This window comes from Harpegnathos saltator, unplaced genomic scaffold (assembly GCF_003227715.2).
Source record: "Harpegnathos saltator strain DR-91 unplaced genomic scaffold, Hsal_v8.6 scaffold103, whole genome shotgun sequence".
Lineage (NCBI taxonomy): Eukaryota > Metazoa > Arthropoda > Insecta > Hymenoptera > Formicidae > Harpegnathos > Harpegnathos saltator.
The window spans coordinates 679,422-701,928 of record NW_020229877.1 but is presented as its reverse complement, the minus strand read 5'-3'; the positions used below and the strand labels follow the sequence as shown (position 1 = coordinate 701,928).

Here is a 22,507-nt window from a genome sequence, read left to right as displayed (position 1 = left end):
ACGGAATTATTCCGATCGGAAATTCGGAATCGATTCCGACGAGTTCCATAAAGGCTCGTCTACAATAGCTGTAAAAGTAAGGCTGTAAGGCTGTAACGTAAGCTGTCAGCGAATGAAAATATTTCATTTCATGTCTTGCAACCTTACAGCCTTATTCTTACAGCTAATGTAGACGAGCCTTTACTCTTACAGCTAATGGCTGCGTTCCGGTATTCACTGCCAGTACTGAAAATACATAGTATGCGTCACGTATATTATAGATTTTCAGTGCTGGCAGTGAATATCGGAACGCAGCCAATGTAGACGAGCCTTCTAAATCTAAATACAGTGCTTTTTGTGAACTTTTAGAACTGCATTCGATAGTGCTCGTCGAGACGAAGAAAATGAGTGCGTTCACGACACTCAATAGTTGCGGAACTGTTGAGTGATTTTTTCGTGAACGCTACTGAGCGGAGCGCTCACTTACAACATGTTGAGTGAGTGGTCATCATTTTTTGGATCATAAAAATTCTTCGCTACTTATGTCCATCAGTTTCTGATCCAATATGGCATTGCCCGTGATTCATATATGTAAAAAAAGCGTAAATAATTATTTAGAGACATATAATAAAAGTTATGTAAGAGACGGTGTAGAATATGTTATAGCCGAGACATTTGATGTGCATCAACTATTATCTACTGGTATGTAATTAAATGCGTTAAATATGAATGTGAAATACTTTAATGTTTACTATATAATATCGATAATTTTATGCTGTTCTGCAGACTCACAATATTTCCAACAATATTTGGATACAAATCTCCATTCGCTCGAGATTTCGGACGTATCAGCTTTTATAGATGCAGTGAATAATACACGTATGTTAGGTTAAGTTCAATTACGTTATGGTTATAATTGTACATATATATTTACAAACATGTTTTAATACCTTTTTATTGAATGTAATTTCTAGGACCGGTAGCAGATGAATTTTCGTGGACTGGACAAAAAACGAAATTATTACTTTCATTATATCAAGAGCGTAAGAGAGCTTTTCGTGATCCAAAGATTAAAAAAAAGAAGTTATGGTCAAACATACGTGAGAAATTTGAGCAAAAAGGATACAAAAATGTATCTGAAGACTGTCTTGACAGAAAAATGCGGAATATGAAGAAGATATACCGGATAATAAAAGATAATAAAAAAAGTATAACGGACAGAGAACATATAAGCTGGGAATATTTTGATTCATTTGAAGAGATATTTCAAGATGATTGTACTATTAATATCGGATCTACGCTCTCTTCGTTGAATGAAATACAAAAGGATATATTTGAAGAGAAACGTCATGCTACAGAAAATTTTGATTCCTTATCCTCTAACAGTAAGCACCAACAATTCTTTTTAAATAATTCTTATCTTATTAACTCACGTTCATCTTTATCTACTTCATTTTCAATTATGCTTGATATGAGAATTTGATGATTCTATATCATTAGCACAACCAGTGGGAAGCCAAGATGGTTCATCTAGTGAAACAAGCAACATTTTACATACACCAAGTAAAAATAAATCAATTAAACATAAAGGATTATATTCGCTAAGGAAAAAACAGATACAATTAGAAAAAAAACGTATAAATGTATTACAAGAATTAGTAAAAAGTATAAATACTGCAAATGCTATTCAGCAAAATAGGAACGAGTTATTGGAAGCGCTATTAAAGAAGAGAAATAATCAAAGGTAAGAAAATGGGCTGGGATCAAATACTTAAATATCTTTTTGTAATATATTATATATTTTACTGTTAATTTATGTAACAAATACATTTCAAAAGGTACATCACAAATAGTGTTTCTTTTTAATATAACTTGTACATTTCTATCTTGCACGATATCCCTATCATCATAATCTATTACATTTAGGTCTACAATATCAATTAATTCTTCGTTAACTTCGTTTTGATCAATGATAAAGTTATATAATATACATGCTGCACCAATAATTTCCTGGCCTAAATCAAAATTTGTAATATTCAGATATTTAAGTCTTCTAAATTTACCTTTTAATACAAACGATCTCTATTGTGGATCTGATGGAACTTAATTTTCTGTTATACCCTGTTTGTTTCCTACTCAAATGGCCATTACCTCTATAAGGTGTCCACATTTGGTAAGAGAGGATAAGCCATAGACTAAGGACAACTAAGGAATATAGGGACAGAGCATAAGCTCGTAAGATAGGCGAGGGTTGTGCTGTAATGTGGGGGACGACTGTGCCTAAGTTTCATTGGCTACAATAGTGCGCATATTCAGAGCGTGTGATGCAACGATTTGGCTGTCATTGGCAAATAGTAAATGTAACAAAATGATAAGAACTATTTATACTGACAGTATTTTGCAGAGGTTATGCATGTGTCTTTTTTTTCATAATTTCACTCACAACTTCATACACATCTATGTATGTATCAAATACTTACACACGGCACAACCACCAATTAGACTTATATAGTATTAGATAATAGTATATGCGCTTATACTATTGCTTTTAACCATCGGTTTAGCTTTAAACTCCGTTTAAAGCAAGTTGTGGAACTGGGCCTTAGGCACAGTTTACCTCGTCGCACCGTCCCGCAATGGTTATCCCCCCGCAACTCTATGCTCTATCCCTATATTACTATGTCTATGGGATAGGCTGAATCACCTATAATGTGATAATATAGCGGCTGATTGAACAAACGATGAAATATTTGACTATTACGAAAGACGCGAGCGTCGTGCATATGTCCTGACATTCCAATAAATACGTCTGTAAATCTCATTGTATGATCACATATGCCTGGAAACATTTTAACAATCTTTATTTAATGTTAACGTCGAGTAATTAAGCATTAGCAATCATTATACCTTGAAGAATTATTGAGTGGAAACCTTTTCTGTTATAAAAATTACCAACTGATTGTTTACATGGTATGTGGCATCCATCAATAACTCCTATTACACCAGGAAATCCATTAGACTTAATTTCAAAAATCTGAAAATAGTAAAGGTAAGAGTAATGCATTGAATGTGTTTGTAATATGAAGAAAATACAAATACTACTGGTTAAATGCAATTTATATATATATATATATATATACACTAGAGACTGTTTCATAATTTGCATCATTAGGCTATTTGATAAATTGTGGCATTAGATTTGCTAACACTGTGATGATATTAACGAAAATGTTATGCCCAGTACTTTTCGAAAAGTTTAACCTATCTCCTACTGATAAAAAACTTTCTGGTTTTGCCAAAATCCATATTGAAAATAATATTTTTTTCGACAAAGGTACAGCTTCATGGTGTTCCATTGCATTTCCAATTATGTTCGTTAATACCTTAAAACAATATATACACACATATACACAATATATTTCCTGTTTTAGAGGCATTATTTTCAGACAAATTTTGGAGAGACTTAAAGAGAAAGAGAGAGAGAGAGAGAGAAGGAGAAAGAAAGAGGGGAGAAGGAGAGGAGTCTACATAATTTTATTTATTTTAAATTGTACTTACTTCAAAACTTGTCCGTGACATCCGAAAATGTTCCTTAAATAAATCATTTGTATAACGCAGTATTATTTCTTCATAATAATTTGCATTTCGGGCTCTTTTTCCGCGTTCCATATATATATAAATAAGTAGGCAATGGTCTAATTCTTTTGTCACAAGTCTAATTAAATCCATATTTAGGTCATTATCTAAAGCAGCAAATAAAACTATGTCCTCCAAATCCATTGCGTTATACACAAAATTATTGTTGATCTGCAGAATAGTATTATTACACAATTATAGATATTCACGATATATCGCGATATATCACAGATAATAATAAAAATGCTTTCGTACGGGCAAAGAACAAGGATTTGAACTGTTTTTATGCGCAACCCAATCGCGCATCTCTGATCAGTAGAGAGAAAAAAGGCGTTCAGAGTACGTATGGTCTATTCTTTGTAGCTGCACTGCTAAACTGGTGCAATGAGCTAGAATGAGAAAACCTATATTTGTCTCACTTTAACTTATTGTACCAGTTCAATAGTGCAGCTACAAAGAACAGACCAATAGTTAGCGCTCACTCAACGGATGCGCAACTGTTGAGTGTCGTGAACGCACCCAATGACACCTCGTCCGATTTTTTACGACCACCGGAAGTGCCTAAAAAAATTCTTAAATTTTTTTAAAATGATGTTCTAAGTTTCGAGCACTTCTGGTGATCGCAGAAAGTCGGGTCATTAATTTCATGTGGTTATAAAAATAAAAATCTAAACGAGGCGTTTTTATGAACTTTTAAAATTGCATTCGATAGCACTTGTCAAAACAAAAAAAAATGACACCTCGTCCGACTTTCTACGATCACCGGAAGTATTCGAAACTTAGAGCTCTATTTTCAAAAATGTAAGCATTTTTTCAGGCATTTCCGGTGGTCGTAGAAAATCGGGCGAGATGTCATTTTCTTCGTCTCGACGAGCACTACCGAATGCAATTCTAAAAGTTCACAAAAAGTGCCTGGTTTAGATTTTCATTTTTATGACTTCATGAAATTAATGAAAATCTAAACCAGACGTTTTTTGTAAAATTTTAGAATTGTATTCGGTAGTACTCTTCAAAACAAGAAAAGTGATACCTCGCCCGACTTTCCACGACTACCGGAAGTGCTAGAAACTTAGAGCTCCACTTTCAAAAATTTAAGCAATTTTTTCAGATACTTCCGGTGATTGTAGAAAGTCGGGTGTGATTTCATTTTCTTCGTCTCGACGAGCACTACCGAATGCAATTCTAAAAGTTCACAAAAAGCGCTTGGTTTAGATTTTCATTTTTATGACTCCATAAAATTAATGAAAATCTAAACCAGGCGTTTTTTATGAACTTTTAGAGTTGCATTCGATAGTATTTGTCAAGACAAAGAAAATGGCATCTCGCCTGACTTTTTGCGACTATCGGAAATGCGTGAAAAAATTTATATTTTTTGAAAAATGTAAACATTTTCAGTCTATATGTTTGTAACGCATGTAATTTAGCAATGTAAAAATTGAAATATGTACTTAATTATGTATTTTTTTCTATGATGTTTTCTACTTGTTCTCAAGTAACAAAATTAATTGGAAACGACATTTACTTTTTATTAGACTGAAGACTGTTGGATATTTCTTAAAAACATTAAAATAAGAAATATAAACTAAGATAAAATAAGAAATATTTATTTAATTAATCGGTATTCAATACGATTAAAAACTCGCTACAAATATCTATATATATTCTCATTTGGAAGTAATTTATTTTTCTTTCTACAAAACACTTTCATTTTAGAAAACCATTGTGTGCATTGGGAAATACATAACGATATTTTTCACAATGAAAACTTAAACTTACAACACACGTGCAACAAATAATAAATATTACTTTACAATTCCTTTTTATTCGTCATATACATAAATAATATAAATAAATTTCTAGATTCCCAATCAGTGTTCCGTATACTTAAAATTATAAAAAAAAAGAGATCGTCGTATTGGACGACCGTAAACGATTACGTTTACTTTAAAATTGCGTTGGCACACTTTATTCCTCTCTCTCGCGTAAATATCCTTACAGAAAAAAATATTTAAGATGCATAGACGCGCGTATAGATTCAATGTACGCTTGTACGTGTATGTGTGAGAAAGAGATTGTTCTAGGTTTGATATATACGCCTTACGCAATATTAGTTTCAGTCTTAACTGTAGGAAGCATAATGTACATCTCGAAGAATCTACTTTCCTGTTAAAATCGCGTACTCTACGACTACATATATCGAATCAGACCAAAAATCTATGAAAAAAGGGGGATCAACCTACAGATAATGTTTCGCATTCACATATATCCACAGATCATTGGTTTCCTATGAAAAATATGCATTCTTTGAATTGTGTGTAACGATATCCGTATATACTAAGTGAGGAAAAACTCTCGTGAATCTTAGAAATGACGTTAAGATCTTCGACAGTCGACCGGAACAATTTACATTCAAGCGTAATCCAAGTGCGGATATTATCAAAAAACGAAAAATTCTGCAACTACAATGCTTACATAAAATGAAAGATAACATGATCTGCGATAATTTTATTTAACGGGCGAGCGGAAGTCTCTGAAATATACATCCTACAACGCCTACGGGAGATCTAATGTTAATCTCGCCTGCGCAACAATATATATTTTCTGGCACAATCAAAATTCGTAGCGTCGTCAGTCAAGTTACTCCTGGAACTGTAACTTCATATAGACGTATATATAAACGTTCTATTTCTATATGTATTTTTATTTATATATGCCTATATAAATATATATTCCAAAAGTAATGCCCGATCATATAATCGTGCAGAATCTTCACGGAATGTGTTCGACTGGAAAAATCATACACATTTCGTAATGTTTCGCTGTAGTTTTTAGATATATATATATACATATATAATTTATGCATATATTTGTTGGAAAAACGTAAGAACACAACAAATTGGACGATGGTCGCGCGTGTGACGCACACGCAGTGTGTATGGTATGTGTGTGTGTGTGTGTGTGTGTGTATGTATGTATGTGGTTTCTTTTTTTACGTCATAAACTAGAAGGAATAGAAAAGAGAATATGATGTTAGTATTAACCGCAATGGAAAATTAATGTTAACTTAATACTTATCCTTTGGTTTTTAAGTAAAGAGCACATCTTACGGGATCTATGTAACATTATCGTTCGTAAAGAAAGCGTCGGAGAGGCCGACTGAGGAGGGAGAAAGTTATTCATACATGATATTTATATCCAGAAAAAATCTAGAATAAACATGTTTATATATTATAATTGTTGTCGAGTACGTGTGTGTGTGTGTGTGTGTTTTAATATGTAAGACAATTCTTACAATTCAGATTCTTAATTTTCATATTATAACGGCGTCGGATATACGTGTATGTATGTTGTGTGAGTACCTACGTCGCTAACGCACACGATACAAGCTAGAACTCGAACCTGATTAACAATTGCCGGCAAAATGCACCATCGTATGTCTATCGTATATCCATCAAACAAGCGAAACATCTCTGATATTTCGCACGAGACACGGATCTCTGTTGGAATGCGACTTGTTATATGCAGTGATATCAACAGGGCTCGAGGGAGAATCCGACTATCGAATCATGCGTACACCAGAGATGTCTCTCGATAGGCAGAACGGTTAGCCGAGACTCGAGCCGATGTATCGGTAGCAATAATATAATAATGAAAAAGGGATTAAAGATATCGAATCGCTCGAGGGAGAAAGAAGGGCGGGACTTAGTTAAATTATGTATGTACAATATTACGGCGCAGTCGCGATTAATTCTCGTTCAGCAGACACCGAGGACAAACGTATACAATGCTTCTTCCTTGATGCATTGTAATGAAAATTCGTCGTTTCCGCGCATGAACAGGCTAACGGATTAAGCGCGACAACAGAAGGGAGACGCGCGCGCGATCAACGCACTACTTCGATCGTCTATACAGATACAGCTCTGACTACAAAATACGCTCATTAGAAGACGTCGCATCGAGAACAACACTCTCAATGTTCGAGATGAAACATTATTTGCTAAATGTTAAAAATAGATAACAAGGGCAACGTGAGAACTCGTCGAACGGGGGAGGATCAAAGACATGGAACGGTTGACATGAACGAGAAGTGGGGGGGGGGGACACAATCACATATACATTAGCCCATACATACGAAACATCTCTCTACAAATGGAAAAGAAACGAAGAAAAAAAATGAAGAGGTAATCGAGGACAATTCATTCTAAAGCCGGAGAGAACGCGAACATTTCATTGAGATATTTCATTAAATTCAACGGAGCGATTATACGACTGTGAGGAGCGCACATAAAGCGTCTTTCCGCCGATATGTGTAGCTTGGCGTGAATCGTGCATCGCGGAGATGGTCGCAAAGAAAGAAGAGACGGAGACAAAGGCCGACGCTGTCGCTTTCGCTGGCGATCGAGTTTAGATTGACGTTTCATCGAAAAAAAGTATCACAAGTGACCGTCTTCTTCTCTTCCGACCGTTACTACGTCGCACTACCAAACGTCCTGAACGAAATCCACGTGGTCGCATCACAATCATGACGCTCATGCCAACGTAGCAGGAACAAGCACCGTCCTCTTTCCCCAACAGCAAACACCGTGGTGCAGATACTATTACCTCCCCACGTCGGCTCGCCGAGGATTGGTATGACATGTCGTATCTGGGCGTTCGCACGTCCGACGAGATTCTTCTTCACGTTCATCTCTGATTGTCTTGGCAAATCTGATCGACTTGAGCTTGATCCAGCATTTTGGTTTGATTACTCGCGTCCAATGGCGGAGAGTCGTCGGTGCTCAAGCCGGCTCTGATTGGCGACGGGCTGTCGACAGGCCGGAAGGAAAAATTAGGCGAATCCGCGCCCGATAACGACTCGGGGGTGCCGACGGAGCTGATGCTTGGAAGCGGGCTCGTCAGCGTATCTATCCTGTGGCGGAAATTATGTTTTATATATATTCAGTTTATACAGGATGTCTCAGAACTTTGGGACACGGGCTCCGTAGGGACATAGAGCTAAGTGAGAGGAACAAAAATGTCCTCTACCACAATGTGAAAATCGTAATAGATTTTTAGTAATAACTGTGTAAAGTTTGGCGTTTTCCATGCCCATCGCGGCCTATAGACGCTCCGTGGCAAGCTGTATGCGTGGGGGCTGAGCGGTAACGCGGCTCGCGCTGACTGTCGTGCGGCGTCAAAGTGCCAAGTTGCCATCGCGACAGTCAGCGCGAGACACGTTATCGCTCAGCCCCTACGCACACAGCTTGCCGCGGAGCGTCTATAGTCCGCGCTGGGCGTGGAAAACGCCTAACCTTGCGCTGTTATTACTAAAAAAACTATTACGATTTTCACATTATGGTACAGGACTCTTTTGTTCCTCTCACTTAGCTCTATGTCCCTACAGAGCCCGTGTCCCGAAGTTCTGAGACACCCTGTATATGCTGCTTTTATACCAAAGAAAATATTTCTATTAGTGAACGCTTAATCAAGTGGTACTACAGATCGTAATAAAATGGATCTTAAAATCGTCGAGAGAAGTTACCTGGACGTAGCCGATGTGAGTAAACCGGAAGTACGTTTCGCAGGTGGTTGTAAATGGCTGCCAGTCTCGTCCAGCTCGAATTTCCTCTTGACTGATCCCAGGCAGCTCGGCCTTATCGCAATAGGACTCAAGCTGCGTCTATATACATGTTCAGTAAATTAATATAATGTGAAAGCAAGAGAAGAGAAGAATACAAATTTTGGTACAATGCCAATCGTCGCAAAGAATCTAAATTTTCAGAGAAAATGAGAATCTGGAGTAAGTTATACCTCGTGGCAAAAGATTTTCTCGTAGGGCTTGGACTGCTCTTCCAGTTAACCATCATATGAATGCTTGGAGAATAACACTTTTGACCAAGTCCAGATCTTGTAGGCGATGGTGAGGAACACAATGGTGAGCCAGTAATAGACAAGTTCAGACTCAGGGGGTCTAATGGCCTCTTCGTGATGGGTTTATTAAGTTGCTGTGTGGGAGACTCTGAGTCCTTGAATGACAATCCCTCAGCCTCCAGAGTCAGATCCTCCCATGACTGCGATATCTGCATGGCACTGTGAAGCTCCTTTTCGTGTGCCGCCTCCCGGCCGGCGATGTCCACTGATTCTTCCTGTCGCAATTGACTTATGCGTGGTGTCAATCTAGGAACATTACTAAAGCTCTAAAAATAAAAAGAGACAAAGGTAAAAACTCACATATGAATGAAACCCCACTTATTTCTGATTAGAAAATTACATATTGCACATGAGAAATAAACTATTTGTCATTTATCATATTTTTTATATTTTAATTAATTATTAATTTTAAGATCAATTTGAATTTACTACATCTAATCACAGGAAACATAAAACTTGTATTCATATTCATTGATATAATAGAAGAAACTCTGTGATAATAACTAATCCATATTATACAACCATACTGATGGATTGATAAGTAATAAAATATAAGATAAAGAAGAATATGATCTTACACTGGTGCTGAAGCGTCGTGTACGAGGTGGATTAGAAAATATGTTACAGGATACTGCATCCCTACAAGAAAAACATTTATATATATATATATAAAAAGAAGTTCCTTTCTGTGTCACAATTAAGTTTTACTTTTAGATTATCAAATTATTCGAGCGGGCAATGTCTCTATTATCCACTCGTAAGAATAATCAAGCTATTCTGATGATGAGCCATCCTGATGATTATCACTACAATGGCACAGTATTTACCAGGTTGTACTGCGAAGAAGTCTCAACAGAAACCCCAATCTAGTAACACATCTTCTTTCTGCATTACAGGCTATCCTCTGGAGTATAATGTACATCCTCGCATGCTGAACACGCATGCAGACAAAGTAGACAGAGTCAGTATACATACCTGGATGAGGAAGTAGACGGTGTGGACATGGCTGCGCTCATCTGGTTGATCATCGGCGCGCTGCTGGATCGTTTCAGACTGAGCATCGGACAATCAACGTCCATGATTACCGGAACGTCCCGCGACCTCGTGTCTAAGGCGTGTATGCACAACGTCCACGTGAAATAGGCACATGGGAGATCCCGTAGCGTGGATACCGCGGGAATACCTGACAACCACAAAATGCGCGACGACGTCAACGTCGCCGTCGTCGTCGTAGTCCTCGTGATCGCGTTCAATTCTACCTCCTCGTCAACGACTATTTGTCGTTCAAGTTCTCGCGAGGATCCGCCGAGCTACAACCACCACGTCGCTACTCGATCGTCACAGCCGTAGCGATCATCGGGGACCTTGTTCCCCAGGCTGACGACTATCGCAATCTACGATGAGCAAGTGAGCGGAGATAGACCTGCGGAATCGTAACCTGAGCTTCGCACTCGAGCAGCGAGCGAGGGAGCATGAGAGATCGACGCGATCAATCCGACGAGTTTTACGCAGCAGAGCTGGATGAGCAAAGCGATTCCGAAAGAGCTTGGCGGAGCGGGCGAGTCCTCGCTGCTATCGATAATACGAACATCACCAGTCAGTCCTCTGGACGCCGTGCTCGTGCAGCCAGCCGCGTGGGGGCGCGTTCAAAGTTAAACTGCATTCCCATCAGCGAATCGCCAAACGAGCGTCACAATTTGCCGCAAGTTTCGTGTTCAGTTTACAATGCTGCACGATATTTCTGCAAGAGCTTCGTTTCGTCGGGAAATGTTACACAATAGACACTCATGATTGAAGTTAATTAAAAATTGTAATTAAAGTTATATAATCGAAGTTCGATTCGATTCAAATTACATGTCTGCTCTTTGTAGCTGCATTAAAGTGCACAAGTTGCATCGTTTGTACTGAGAATGACGGAGGTTGAGACACTTGGTAAAAAAGAGAGGAAAATAGAAAAATTATCAGATATTTACAGAATGTAGCTACAAAGGGTAAATCTATGTAGATCAGTCTTTATCGCGTGTACAGAAGACGTTAATAATACTTCCGGTATTCTTGAATTAAGCGCACCGTATTGGGACACCCGTGCGCGAAAGTGTAGAAATGGTTTGAAAACTGTCTACGCTGGATGCCACGTGATTGGTCGTTCGCACCGAAATTACAAGATCATCGAACGATGCGCATTATATTTTCTGTGAATATTATATTCATATTATTCAAATTTGCACGCTACCCTTTGCTTATAATATTATTTACAGCTTGTTTTAATCGAGAGGATGCATACAACGTGCATTATCGATCCTCTCGCAACGACGAACCGCAGCAATTTCGCGGATGCAGAAAGTTTCCCGCGATCGGCGCTAATTCAAAGCCGAGTAACACAGAGCTTCGAGAACACCATCGAGGCGTTTGATACATGTCTCGATTTTTTGTAGTCAGAAATATCATCAGAATATCTCTCGAGCTCCCTCGTTGCTCGGCAAACGCGGCGATTTCGATGGAAAAATTCGCGCGGCGGGCGCCAACCGTGAGAAAGCCCCACGGCGACGAATACCGTCACTTTGTCCTGTTTACGCAGCGAGATCGCCGCGGTACGTAAGCTACGTAACATACGTACGTTTGTGCGGTCTTCCGATGTGCGAATCGCCGCGGTAGAGTCATCCTCGGGGGCGAAAAAACTTCAGATCACAAATCACGGCGAGTGGAAAGGGATCCGTTCGACCGCCCGCTGTCTCTGCTCACACGGTTCGTCCGAGAAATTCGGTCTGTCTGTATTCACGGTTCCCGGATCTCGCTGTGGCTTCTGCCACGCCAATCATCAACACACCGAGCGTGAACATAACCTCTAACCACCTAACGGCACCCAGTGAACGATGCTGCCGTTCGTCGACGCCGTGTGTCATCATGTTTCTTCCGATCACATCGGCATAGGCATTGATCGAGTGACCACGACGACGACGATGTTTCCACGGTCGTCGTGTCGGGCCTCTTGATTGTGCTGATGCACATCCGTCGTGCTAACCTCCTTTCTGACGTATTGCGAGTTGCAGTTGTACAGACTCGTTAAGCCTGAAATTTGTTGAAGAAATTTTCAATTTAAATTTACACTTGTCTCGAGGGATACGCGGAAGTTGTGTGAATACGACGACGATGGTAAAGCCACGGCTCGCGTTCACGTGACAAAAAAGAATGTTTCCTTGAAGTTAATCAACAATTATTTAATCTATACGCTTGATTGTTATTGCGCAGATTGTTAAACGCTATTTTTATAATGGACGTGAGCACTGGAGACAACGACGATGTGTCGTTCCGTCTGGGAGAGATGTTTAACAGCTACGAGGAGTTGGAGCAGAAGCTGGAGAGATTTTCGAAATGCAGCCTAGTTCACTACTGGAGGCGAGACAGCAGAACGGTCAGTGGGGCTCATATGAAGACAGCTCGGCCAATCAGTGAGAGATTGAAGTATTATTCTGTCAAATATGCATGTATCTATGGCGGTCAGAAGTTTCTGCCACGTGGTGCTGGAAGAAGACAATCCCAGTTAGTTTTAAACTTCTATATTGCACTAAATTTAATAAATTATTAATATTATTACTAATAACTACAACTAGAGTAATATTAATAATTCATTTGTAGAGATATATATTTTCCATGATGTAATATTATAATTTTGTACTTATTGATATATCACAGATCTATACGAACCAATTGTCCAGCTCATATTATGCTCAGAGCATCTAAAGATGGCACAAAGTTAGAAGTCACTAGTGTTAATAATGAGCATAATCATGAAATTTCAGAGGTATACAAATACTGGCAGTTTTATTTGATCTGCTGTTTGACATAATTATATACTATATAATATAAATATCTTACAAGACTGAACATTTTGATTTCTTATGCTATTCAATATAACACTAAATTCCTTTGCTGCATTTTATGAAATAGGAACTCTTTAAGAATCTTCCACAAGAAAGGAAGCTGTGTGGTGAAATAAAGCAAGAGGTACAAGATCTTATGCAGTTGCACATCGATCGTAAGAGACTGAAGGAGTATGTGCGGTTGCGTACCAATAAAGTACTACGATCTAAGGATTTGTTTAATTTGGCAGCAGCTAACAAGCAAAAGAGAGACATTACGCCGGAACGGGCATATCAGTTGTACAAAAAAATACACGATATCGAGAAGATGCAAGGTAGGGATAATAGTAAAAGAATATATCCTGAATCCGAGGACGAGATAGCGCAAACCATAAAAAGAATTAAAAAAGAACAAGAATCTGCCTGGGGTCAAGATGTAAGGCTCCAATTGATATACCGATTTACTTATTTGTCATATAATTGTCATAAAACTGAATTATACATTTTCAATATTTACCCTATCAGGGATTGTCAACAGAGTTGGATGCGAGCGAAGGAAACGACGGAGAGGATTCTTATGGCGATCAATTGACGCAAGAGGAAGTGGCGGCTGAGATCGATACAAACGAAGGTGAATTGCTGCGAGCGAACAACGAGGGTGATATTATCGCTGCTAACGGGGAAATAGTGGGTGAATTGGTAATGGAGGATGGCGATCCGTCAGTGATAGTCGAGTCTATCGTCAATGCGGATGGTTCTGTGTTTGTCGACGGGAGAGAATTTAACAGTTATTGCAGCAATCATCTGACGCACACAGTGGACGAGAGCCAATCGCCGAAACCGCGTGGTAAGTTTGGTGTTTTACCTCGCATATAACATTAACACTCTTATAATAATGAAAATGCCAAGATACACAGCAGGTTGCGGTATTTTTTGTTGATGTCGTCGATATATATCTCTACATATAGTTCTAGATATAAATAGTTTCTAGATATAGATATATAGTTCTAGATATAGAAACGATCGCACCTACCATTGAGAAAGTTTCGAAGGCATCATCCGTATCACCGCCGAGTGACAAGTCGCAGAACGATCCTTTGACGTTACCGCAGTCACCAAAGTCGCCTGGTGGCTTCAATGAGGCTGATTCGAGGATCTGGATTGTGAAAGAGGGCACATCCGTGGAAACAGAGCCGGAAAGTGGAGCCGAGAGCGAGACAAACACGACTCAGCCAATCTCCATGATGAAGACGAGTGCTGTGGATGATATGCCTGAGATAATGTTGTCGGACGAGGCGAGTCACCAGCTACTTCAGGAACAGCTGGCAGTGTTGCGTGCCGAGAGAGGGAAGCTGTTCCACGAGACCGAGATGCTGAAAATGAAGAAGGACAAATTAAAGTTACAGATCAATTGTTATTCGAACGAAATAAGTAAGCAGGAGATGGAAAAGGAGAAATTAAGACTTGAAATCAAGCTTCTTCAGTCCAAAGTCATGGAAGACACTAACGATGTATCGCATTACATTTTCGTGCCTTGAATTCTTCGGCTGTTTGTAAAAAAGTAATTGTAAATAATGTGTTTTATCGGCTTTAGTACTGTTGAAATTGTGTGTACATATTTGGGCGCGTACATTGGTGCGTGGGTTTGTTACAACACAGTCGGCTGCGAGATCGTTGAAGGTCTATCGTCATCGCTAGCAATAATTGAATTTCGTTATTTATATTAAATATGTGTGTTCTTATTTGTTAAATGTGATAGACGATAAATAGTAGCGAATAAGATGTTTCGCGTGTTACTTTGCTAGCCGATCACCGCTGAAGTCCTTTTTTTTAAACTAAGTTGTACCAAGTTTCGTTATCTTTCAACTGTAACGCAAGAAGCGAACATTTTTATTGCGCGCTTTTTGGTTTTGGTGTACAACACACGATTCTGTAAAAAGAAATGTAGCAGAATAACTGCATGAAAGAATACTATATATATTCCACACGAATGCTTCCTCATCGCTAGCTACAAACTATCGCAAATAAACACATTATTTTTATTATTTTACTTCTGTGTATAAATAATATTCCTAAACTGTCACAAGCTTGTTACAAAGTAGAATATCTGTTCGATATTATGAGTTAATATTAAATGAAGCAATCTATCCAATCTATTCGTCGTTTTAAAATATTTAGTTTGTTTTTCTTTCCGGAAAATTTGCACTGATACATATTGGTGGTAATAAGTTAAAATGAAACAAAATATACTTGTCTTTTACTGTAACTTATATTATTTATACAGTGTGCACCAATTTAGGAGATTCAAAGAAGAGGCATAAACTTAAGGTCTCTTTTTTTTTAGCTGAACTAACGTTGAAACTTCGCTCTTTTTATCCTCAATGCAAATTTATATACTTATTTCTCTCTAACAGTAAAAAATGCAATTCAGCAAAAAAAATAGACTTCTTTTCTATTTATAATATTGAACGGACCCTACTTACGCGGTCATATTTGAAATTGAATCTTCAGTTAAAGTTTTAATACTTCATTCTGCTGTATCGCCAATATGATAAGCCGTACATACTTCTCTCGTGTCGATTTTCGCATTTTCTCGTCACGAGTGTGAACGTAAAAAGGAATTTACGTGATGAAAGCAAAACTTTAAAATTTATTGAAAGACGAGATAGTATACTTTAATTTTGAACCCTAACGTACCGCCGCGATCCCCACCCACTATGAGTGCCACAGCTGTAATAGATGGCAGCAGAGACGCTGTCCTTGGTTCTTCGTAGAATCTTCATTCCTGCGGATCGGTCGACGCTCATCGGATCGTACTAAAATATTGTAATTTTCACGCTTATCGAATTTCTCGAACGTACGACGTCATGCTGAAGCCCTTGCTGCTTCTGTGCTGGACTGCGATATTCGTGTCAGGTAACAATTCGACTTTGCCGAGAGCATCGCGAGAAGCGGCAGCTGGTGCTTACGGAGTGTATATATACGTACACACATACACACACACACACACACACACACACACATACTCGTAAAGCGTACACCCGCTGAACGATATGAACGATTTCATGTCATTGCTGTCATCGTCGTTGATCTCACGGGTAGATCTGGGGAAACGGGGAAAAAAGCAACCCCGCGTCCGCACGATCGTCGAACTCATGTCGACGATGTTGCCCGATTTATTGGGAATTAATTGCGTTTCCGCAAGCTGAAACACCCAAAGACGCCATGATGAGGCGCGGATGGAAGCCGTTCCGCTTTTCTTTCGAACGACAATGTCGCGGAAAATTTTCGGCTTTCACGCGCGCGTCTCGCTTGGCTGCGACTGATTCAATGCGGATGATTAATGTCCAAGCGATAGATCATGCGCGAGGCACGATATTGCGTGGCAACGAATGCCGGGGACATGGATGACGAGAGAAAGAAACGCTAGACCGCACGTATCGTGTTACTTAAAATATATGATAAGGACTCTTTTCCTTGAAAAGTTCGGTGTAACATACGATTGAAGATCCGTCCTCGATGCTCCGAGCGAAATGAATTCGAAATGACTAATCTCGAACGACTATGCATACATATAAGATTGCCTTTGCCTCCATAATGTTGAAGTTCGAGTCTTTTTTTTCATATGTTGAACTTTGCTCTTCTTTGTTTAGCGGTTGACATTTCTTCTTTTATATAGAGTAACTTGACTTGATTCAAGTACGGAGAACATACAGCATTATAGAGTATATAGCGATATAGATACGGTTTTTAACGTAATTTGCAAAAATATTAAAAACACATTATGTATACTTTACAATCATTCGAGACAAAAGAGAGATATAGAGAGAAGTATTTCAATTTTGGAAACAAAACATAATGATTTTTGATAATGATATAATTTTCTTTGTCTTTAAAACTCATTAATATGTATAATAACCTTGACATTCCCACTCATGTTATCTTATATGATATGGAAATAAAATTATGCACATGTGATTTTTTTGACAGCTGGCGACCAGAAGATTAATGGTACCAGTGACACAAGTGTTCCTACTAGCTTGTCCCCAGAGAGGCTAATCACACGTCCTCAGTCATTAGATAAAGATGTGCCAATCATTTCAAACAGCGAACATGTGCCATCCATTCAAGATGAACATCTCACAAATCCTCCAAAATTATCTGAGTTGAATGCAGACTTAAAATCAAAGGCATCTGATTTGGATAAAAAATCATATGATTCTACCTCAGAACCTAGCGTAGTAACACAGGCCCCAATTACAAAGCCAACTACAAAACTAATTACTACTACAACACCACTGAATACTACTACATCGACTACAACCTCTACTACAATCATTCCTCCTAGCACCACATCAGTGCCAACAACACCGGTTCCTCCGCCAAGTACTAAAAAATGGATAGTTGAAGAAAACAACATAATGTGCATTATTGTCCAGATGGCTGCACAATTTAGCTTTAATTATACTGTCAATAATAAGGTAAGAAATTCTAAACTCAAAATATCTAGATATGTGAATAGTAATATTCGTAATAGTAATATTCATTAATATTCGTCGTGATATTGTGTTACTGTCATAATTGATAATATTATATCGAAATATGCATAGTAGTGCATTGTCACATGTTGTTATTCAAATTTGCTTTGTTCCTAGACAATCCACAAGACGATGGACATACCCAGCAGCGGCAACGGCACTGTATCGGGCATATGTGGTAAAACTGAGCAGAATCTTACAGTGTCGTGGAATGCGCAGAAAGATAATTTCACGCTGCATTTTATGAAAAATGATACGACTAAACGTTACTCTCTTCATCATTTTGAGATCTCTCTCGCTCCGGAAGAAATCCCAGCTGATAAATGGAGTACGGTCTTCTTTCATAAATAAATTTGCTCTTTGGTCTTTCTTCATGTCTTTTTCCTAGTATCTCTGACCAAATCTTCGTTTTTTTTTTTTGCAGATAAGACCATGGCACTAATACACATGACACCGCAATATGAGATCGGATTGAGCAATTCTTATAGATGTTTCAAGGAGCAAAAGTTGAACTTGTACATAGAGGACGAATGTGTGGGTTATCTGACTGTATCTAATTTGCAGCTGCAAGCCTTCAGGGGCGATAACAGTACTAGTTTTGGCTTAGGTGGGTATTCTTGCTTTCTTTTGTCCATTTAACGCTAAATGTGCCTGGTTCTTTTCCCTTTAAAACATATATGCAGTCGCGATAGTATTTATCGTACGAAATTGATTTATAATTTTCTTTCTTTTTCTTCTTTAGCCAAGGACTGTGCATTTGACACACCTGACATCGTTCCCATAACAGTAGGTTGTGCACTGGCGGGTTTGGTAGTAATTGTACTGATCGCGTACCTCGTCGGTCGTAGACGAAGCCAGGCCCGTGGTTATCTTAGCATGTAAGCTAAACGAAAGTGCGCGCGACAAGGTTTTCTTCTTTCTTTATTCTTTTTTTATCGTTAAACTCATTTTTATGCAATTTTCCATTAACGGGATTGAATTGTCTTCTTAAGAGTTTATGTAGTTGTACTTTGTGTTCTATAGCCATGAGGGCTGTGACACGTTACAAAAATATATATTATATATATATAGACATATATATAATATAGTTCGTACATTTATAAAGTTATCGCGATTGCGCGCGGCAACATTAGGAAAGAAAAAAGAAAATTATTAATACGTATATCGCGAAGTCGATACAGGGTGATAATTCCGAAGTAACGTGCTCCATTTTAGGAAGGCGATTTACTTTCTCTCTCTAATAATAAACCTCAATTCTAGTTAAGTTGTAGAGGATCTGTGTTATGTCTGCGCTGCTGCTCGATTATGATCGACAGCGAAGATTATCTGATTTTTCGATATATATATTTGACAAAACGAAGACAAGGAATATTCGTTTTGATCGATACGCGCGTAGTATAAATAAAAAAAATTAAAAAATTTAATGCCTTAGGCATTTGCTGAATTCGCAGCTTCTTGTAACAGGTACGGTGATTCATAGCGTTCCCCCCCTCCGTTTTTTGTTTTTTATTTTTCTTTATTCTTTTTAAGAAGAAGGGAACAATCGTTTCTCAGCTGTAATCAGTGCGATGCGATATGCGTATCGCTATTTACATTATACGCCGATGTGTGTTTCCTTTAATTACTTTCATAGTCGAGTCCTTATTCTTTTTTTATTTTTATTTTACTAAAAGTACCGTGAAGTAATAGCAGTCGTTTATAGCCCTAAGTGTGCGTGCGTGCATGCGTGCGTGCGTGCGTGCGTACGTCAGAAATAGTATGAAGGAGCACGAGCTTCATCCGTTAAATTTAAACTTGCGCTTCGCTCAACTCGAGCAAGCATACCGAATTAGAGATTACAAACGATACGATTCACTAAGTATAATATCGTTAGTTGACGTCAAATGTAGTGAATGGTAGCTTATAACTCCCGCATATAATAATAGTCAATATATAAATTTCAACAAGAGCCTGTCCCCATAATAGTATATGAATATTCCCTGTCTAACAGGAAATGATTAAAAAGAAAAGATAGTGAAAGTGCTATTGCTTACACACACATCACACACACATACACATACGTATATATAAAAGCACTCGTTTTTTTAACATGTATGAAATACCATTAATTTCGTGGTTTATGCTGCTGCTGTTGCTTTACCCGATCACTTTTCTTTCCCGACACTTTTATGAGATTGCGAGAGGATAAAGACGATCTGGCGATCTTGTATAAAATGTAAACAAACGGGACTTCTCTGAGTCTAAGAAATTCCGCGTTGTGCACCGTGCTGCTTCATAAGTGAATTATATCAGTGACAAGACTGAAAGAAGAGTAATGGTTGAGAAAGGGCAAAAAGTAAAGTGAAACGGAGTAAAACAAATCAATAATTAAACAAAGTGCTGTACATAAGACATAAAGTAGTACTACTTTTTGATTAAGAGCACGTATTGCGGCTGGGCGAAAAATCTGTATTATGAATAATAAAGCGGCGTATTTCAAAGATACACAGTCCAGTCAGATCTTCACATTCTTTGACATTGTTTTCACAATTTCTTCTTTATATCCTTTTTGTAGAAATCATTTCAGGCCAAACTATAACATAGCAATACAAATGATGGTATTAGCATTATCAACCAATATGTAGAATCACTTGAAAGTAACAAGTTCTCACTTGTATTCACTCCAAATTTTAAACTGCTTTATTTAGCACCCGAAGCCGCATATGATGTTACCTTACGGAGGTGTGTTCAGTATTGATCAAACAATATATTCCTAAATACGAGATAAAAGTGTTATCACGTATCATATGGTATTATCATCTTGACATATGATTAATGACAGGAGCAGATATGGCCACGTATCTCTCTGGATTGCTCTACAGGTAAAATCATTCTAAATTGTCTATTCCTTTTTCTATATTTTATTTCTTTCCTCGTATTTTCACTTTTACTTCTTTCGGTTATATATTCATTTCATTTTGATTACAAAGGACATGACAAAATGTAGCTGCAAAATTTTCTTATCCTTGAAATAAACTAGACATACATTCAAATTTGAAGAACAAAGTGTAGAAAGTGTAACTGAAACGAACAGTTCCAATGGTATGACAGGTATGACGCGCACGGTTGTAAGATGTAAACAGAACGACATGTAAATCGTTCTGATGAGAATTATCGAAGGGTAAATTGAGATGTACACGTTGCTACACGGTCTTTATAAATATTTAGTGCAAAAGGACGAGTATTTTATATTGATATTAGGACTCGACAATGCGGGGAAGACGGTAAGAAATGTATTACATATGTTATTTCGAGGTTATGACACGTAATCGTGATTAACCATGACTCGTTCGTAGACTTACTTGGAAGCGGCGAAGACAAAATTCACGAAGAACTACAAAGGGATGAATCCCAGCAAAATTACAACGACTGTAGGCTTGAATATTGGCAAAATCGACATCGCCGGTGTTTCTTTTAATTTCTGGGATCTCGGTGGCCAAGAGGAACTTCAATCCTTGTGGGATAAAGTAATTAATCAAGCTAATATATTACCGTATATTTCTTCTCTTATATATTTCACTTTTTTGTTATAAATTTCTTGCTATTTTACTTGTAGAAGATAATTCAATATTTTTTTGTAATTGCAGTATTATGCAGAATCTCATGCTGTGATTTACATTGTTGATTCATCTGACCGTGATAGAATACCAGATTCCAAAGAAACTTTTGGTAAAATGCATCCTTTAAGATATTTGATTAATTTGGATAATAATCTTCTACTAGAAACTATGTTTCTAGTATATGAAACACTTCTTAGCCAGATCTTCTCATAAACTTTTAAAGATACCACTTCTAAAAATCTAAAATATATCAAACTTGACTGTTTATTTTAGATAAAGTGATATCATCTGAGCACTTAACAGGTGTACCTTTATTGGTACTGGCAAACAAGCAGGATGTACCTGATTGCATGGGTGTCAGGGAAGTAAAGCCAATATTCAATCAAAGTGCGCACTTAATTGGTAGAAGAGATTGCATGGTGATGCCTGTGTCAGCTCTTAATGGGTAAGTGAAGCTAATATTTCATAAATTCATTTAATAAATTGACAAAAATAAAACATTTAACTCACCTTTTATACTTATCATGAGAAGTAATAAATTGTTCATTTTGTGAAAGTGATGGTGTAGATGAAGGTATACACTGGTTGGTAGATTGTGTCAAAAGGAACAATGATGTACGACCACCTCGCAATCAGAACGACAATTGCTTATCTTAATCACAGAACATTCCTGTTGTATGATAATTCGTGTAAAATGAGACATCACAATACCATTGCATTGTACATATTTATATTGCATGTATGTGTACCACATTTTCATAAATAAACAAATTTTTCCTAGTACACATGCATATTATCTAACTATTTTTATGATGTTTAGAAAGCTATCTACCTTGTATTTTATTTATATTTGTAATTAATATTGTAAACATATACATATATATATATATAATTTGTAATTTTTCATAGTATTATTTATATCAATTTATATTATTTTATAATACAGTTAATGTTATAAAATATGTAAAACTATCAAATTAGTATC

The 22,507-nt window shown here is 37.7% G+C and overlaps 6 protein-coding genes across 14 annotated transcripts; 4 read left to right on the top strand and 2 right to left on the bottom strand.

Annotated features, from left to right (window-relative positions):
* Window positions 1-325: 325 nt before the first annotated feature.
* LOC105188063 (uncharacterized) lies at window positions 326-1,829 on the top strand. Of its 2 annotated transcripts, none has more exons than XM_025299099.1 (4): window positions 326-681; window positions 766-867; window positions 954-1,364; window positions 1,480-1,829. In XM_025299099.1, exons 1-4 carry the CDS (start codon window positions 546-548, stop codon window positions 1,725-1,727), a joined length of 897 nt encoding a protein of 298 aa, XP_025154884.1. In that variant the 5' UTR covers window positions 326-545; the 3' UTR covers window positions 1,728-1,829. The 2 variants fall into 2 exon arrangements, with proteins under 2 accessions (XP_025154884.1, XP_011147606.2); XM_011149304.3 differs by having other exon boundaries at window positions 328-681; window positions 766-858.
* Window positions 1,830-2,309: 480 nt separating this feature from the next.
* LOC112588680 (uncharacterized) lies at window positions 2,310-3,043 on the bottom strand. The gene is made up of 2 exons (XM_025299356.1): window positions 2,887-3,043; window positions 2,310-2,818 (listed from the first exon to the last, which is right to left on the bottom strand). Exons 1-2 carry the CDS (start codon window positions 3,041-3,043, stop codon window positions 2,649-2,651), a joined length of 327 nt encoding a protein of 108 aa, XP_025155141.1. The 3' UTR covers window positions 2,310-2,648.
* Window positions 3,044-5,553: 2,510 nt separating this feature from the next.
* On the bottom strand, window positions 5,554-12,198 carry LOC105188065 (protein FAM122A). Of its 3 annotated transcripts, none has more exons than XM_011149311.3 (6): window positions 12,143-12,198; window positions 10,501-10,708; window positions 10,104-10,164; window positions 9,406-9,791; window positions 9,137-9,274; window positions 5,554-8,524 (listed from the first exon to the last, which is right to left on the bottom strand). In XM_011149311.3, exons 2-6 carry the CDS (start codon window positions 10,602-10,604, stop codon window positions 8,299-8,301), a joined length of 915 nt encoding a protein of 304 aa, XP_011147613.1. In that variant the 5' UTR covers window positions 10,605-10,708; window positions 12,143-12,198; the 3' UTR covers window positions 5,554-8,298. The 3 variants fall into 3 exon arrangements, with proteins under 3 accessions (XP_011147613.1, XP_025154877.1, XP_025154879.1); XM_025299092.1 differs by lacking the exon at window positions 12,143-12,198 and adding an exon at window positions 10,785-11,301; XM_025299094.1 differs by lacking the exon at window positions 12,143-12,198 and adding an exon at window positions 11,115-11,301.
* LOC105188064 (uncharacterized) lies at window positions 11,978-15,435 on the top strand. Of its 6 annotated transcripts, XM_025299082.1 has the most exons (7): window positions 12,277-12,678; window positions 12,775-13,065; window positions 13,219-13,327; window positions 13,474-13,561; window positions 13,637-13,821; window positions 13,911-14,232; window positions 14,391-15,435. In XM_025299082.1, exons 2-7 carry the CDS (start codon window positions 12,797-12,799, stop codon window positions 14,921-14,923), a joined length of 1,506 nt encoding a protein of 501 aa, XP_025154867.1. In that variant the 5' UTR covers window positions 12,277-12,678; window positions 12,775-12,796; the 3' UTR covers window positions 14,924-15,435. The 6 variants fall into 6 exon arrangements, with proteins under 6 accessions (XP_011147610.1, XP_025154871.1, XP_011147609.1 ...); XM_011149308.3 differs by lacking the exon at window positions 12,277-12,678 and adding an exon at window positions 11,978-12,116 and having other exon boundaries at window positions 13,474-13,821; XM_025299086.1 differs by lacking the exon at window positions 12,277-12,678 and adding an exon at window positions 12,204-12,270 and having other exon boundaries at window positions 12,775-12,974; window positions 13,474-13,821.
* Window positions 15,436-16,125: 690 nt separating this feature from the next.
* Window positions 16,126-20,407, top strand: Lamp1 (lysosome-associated membrane glycoprotein 1). The gene is made up of 5 exons (XM_011149337.3): window positions 16,126-16,301; window positions 17,376-17,866; window positions 18,041-18,251; window positions 18,348-18,530; window positions 18,666-20,407. The coding sequence occupies exons 1-5, from the start codon at window positions 16,253-16,255 to the stop codon at window positions 18,803-18,805; spliced, it is 1,074 nt and encodes a 357-aa protein (XP_011147639.1). The 5' UTR covers window positions 16,126-16,252; the 3' UTR covers window positions 18,806-20,407.
* A 577-nt stretch (window positions 20,408-20,984) lies between these two features.
* Arfrp1 (ADP-ribosylation factor related protein 1) lies at window positions 20,985-22,303 on the top strand. The gene is made up of 5 exons (XM_011149336.3): window positions 20,985-21,186; window positions 21,259-21,429; window positions 21,550-21,631; window positions 21,796-21,967; window positions 22,080-22,303. The coding sequence occupies exons 1-5, from the start codon at window positions 21,094-21,096 to the stop codon at window positions 22,177-22,179; spliced, it is 618 nt and encodes a 205-aa protein (XP_011147638.1). The 5' UTR covers window positions 20,985-21,093; the 3' UTR covers window positions 22,180-22,303.
* Window positions 22,304-22,507: the final 204 nt, after the last annotated feature.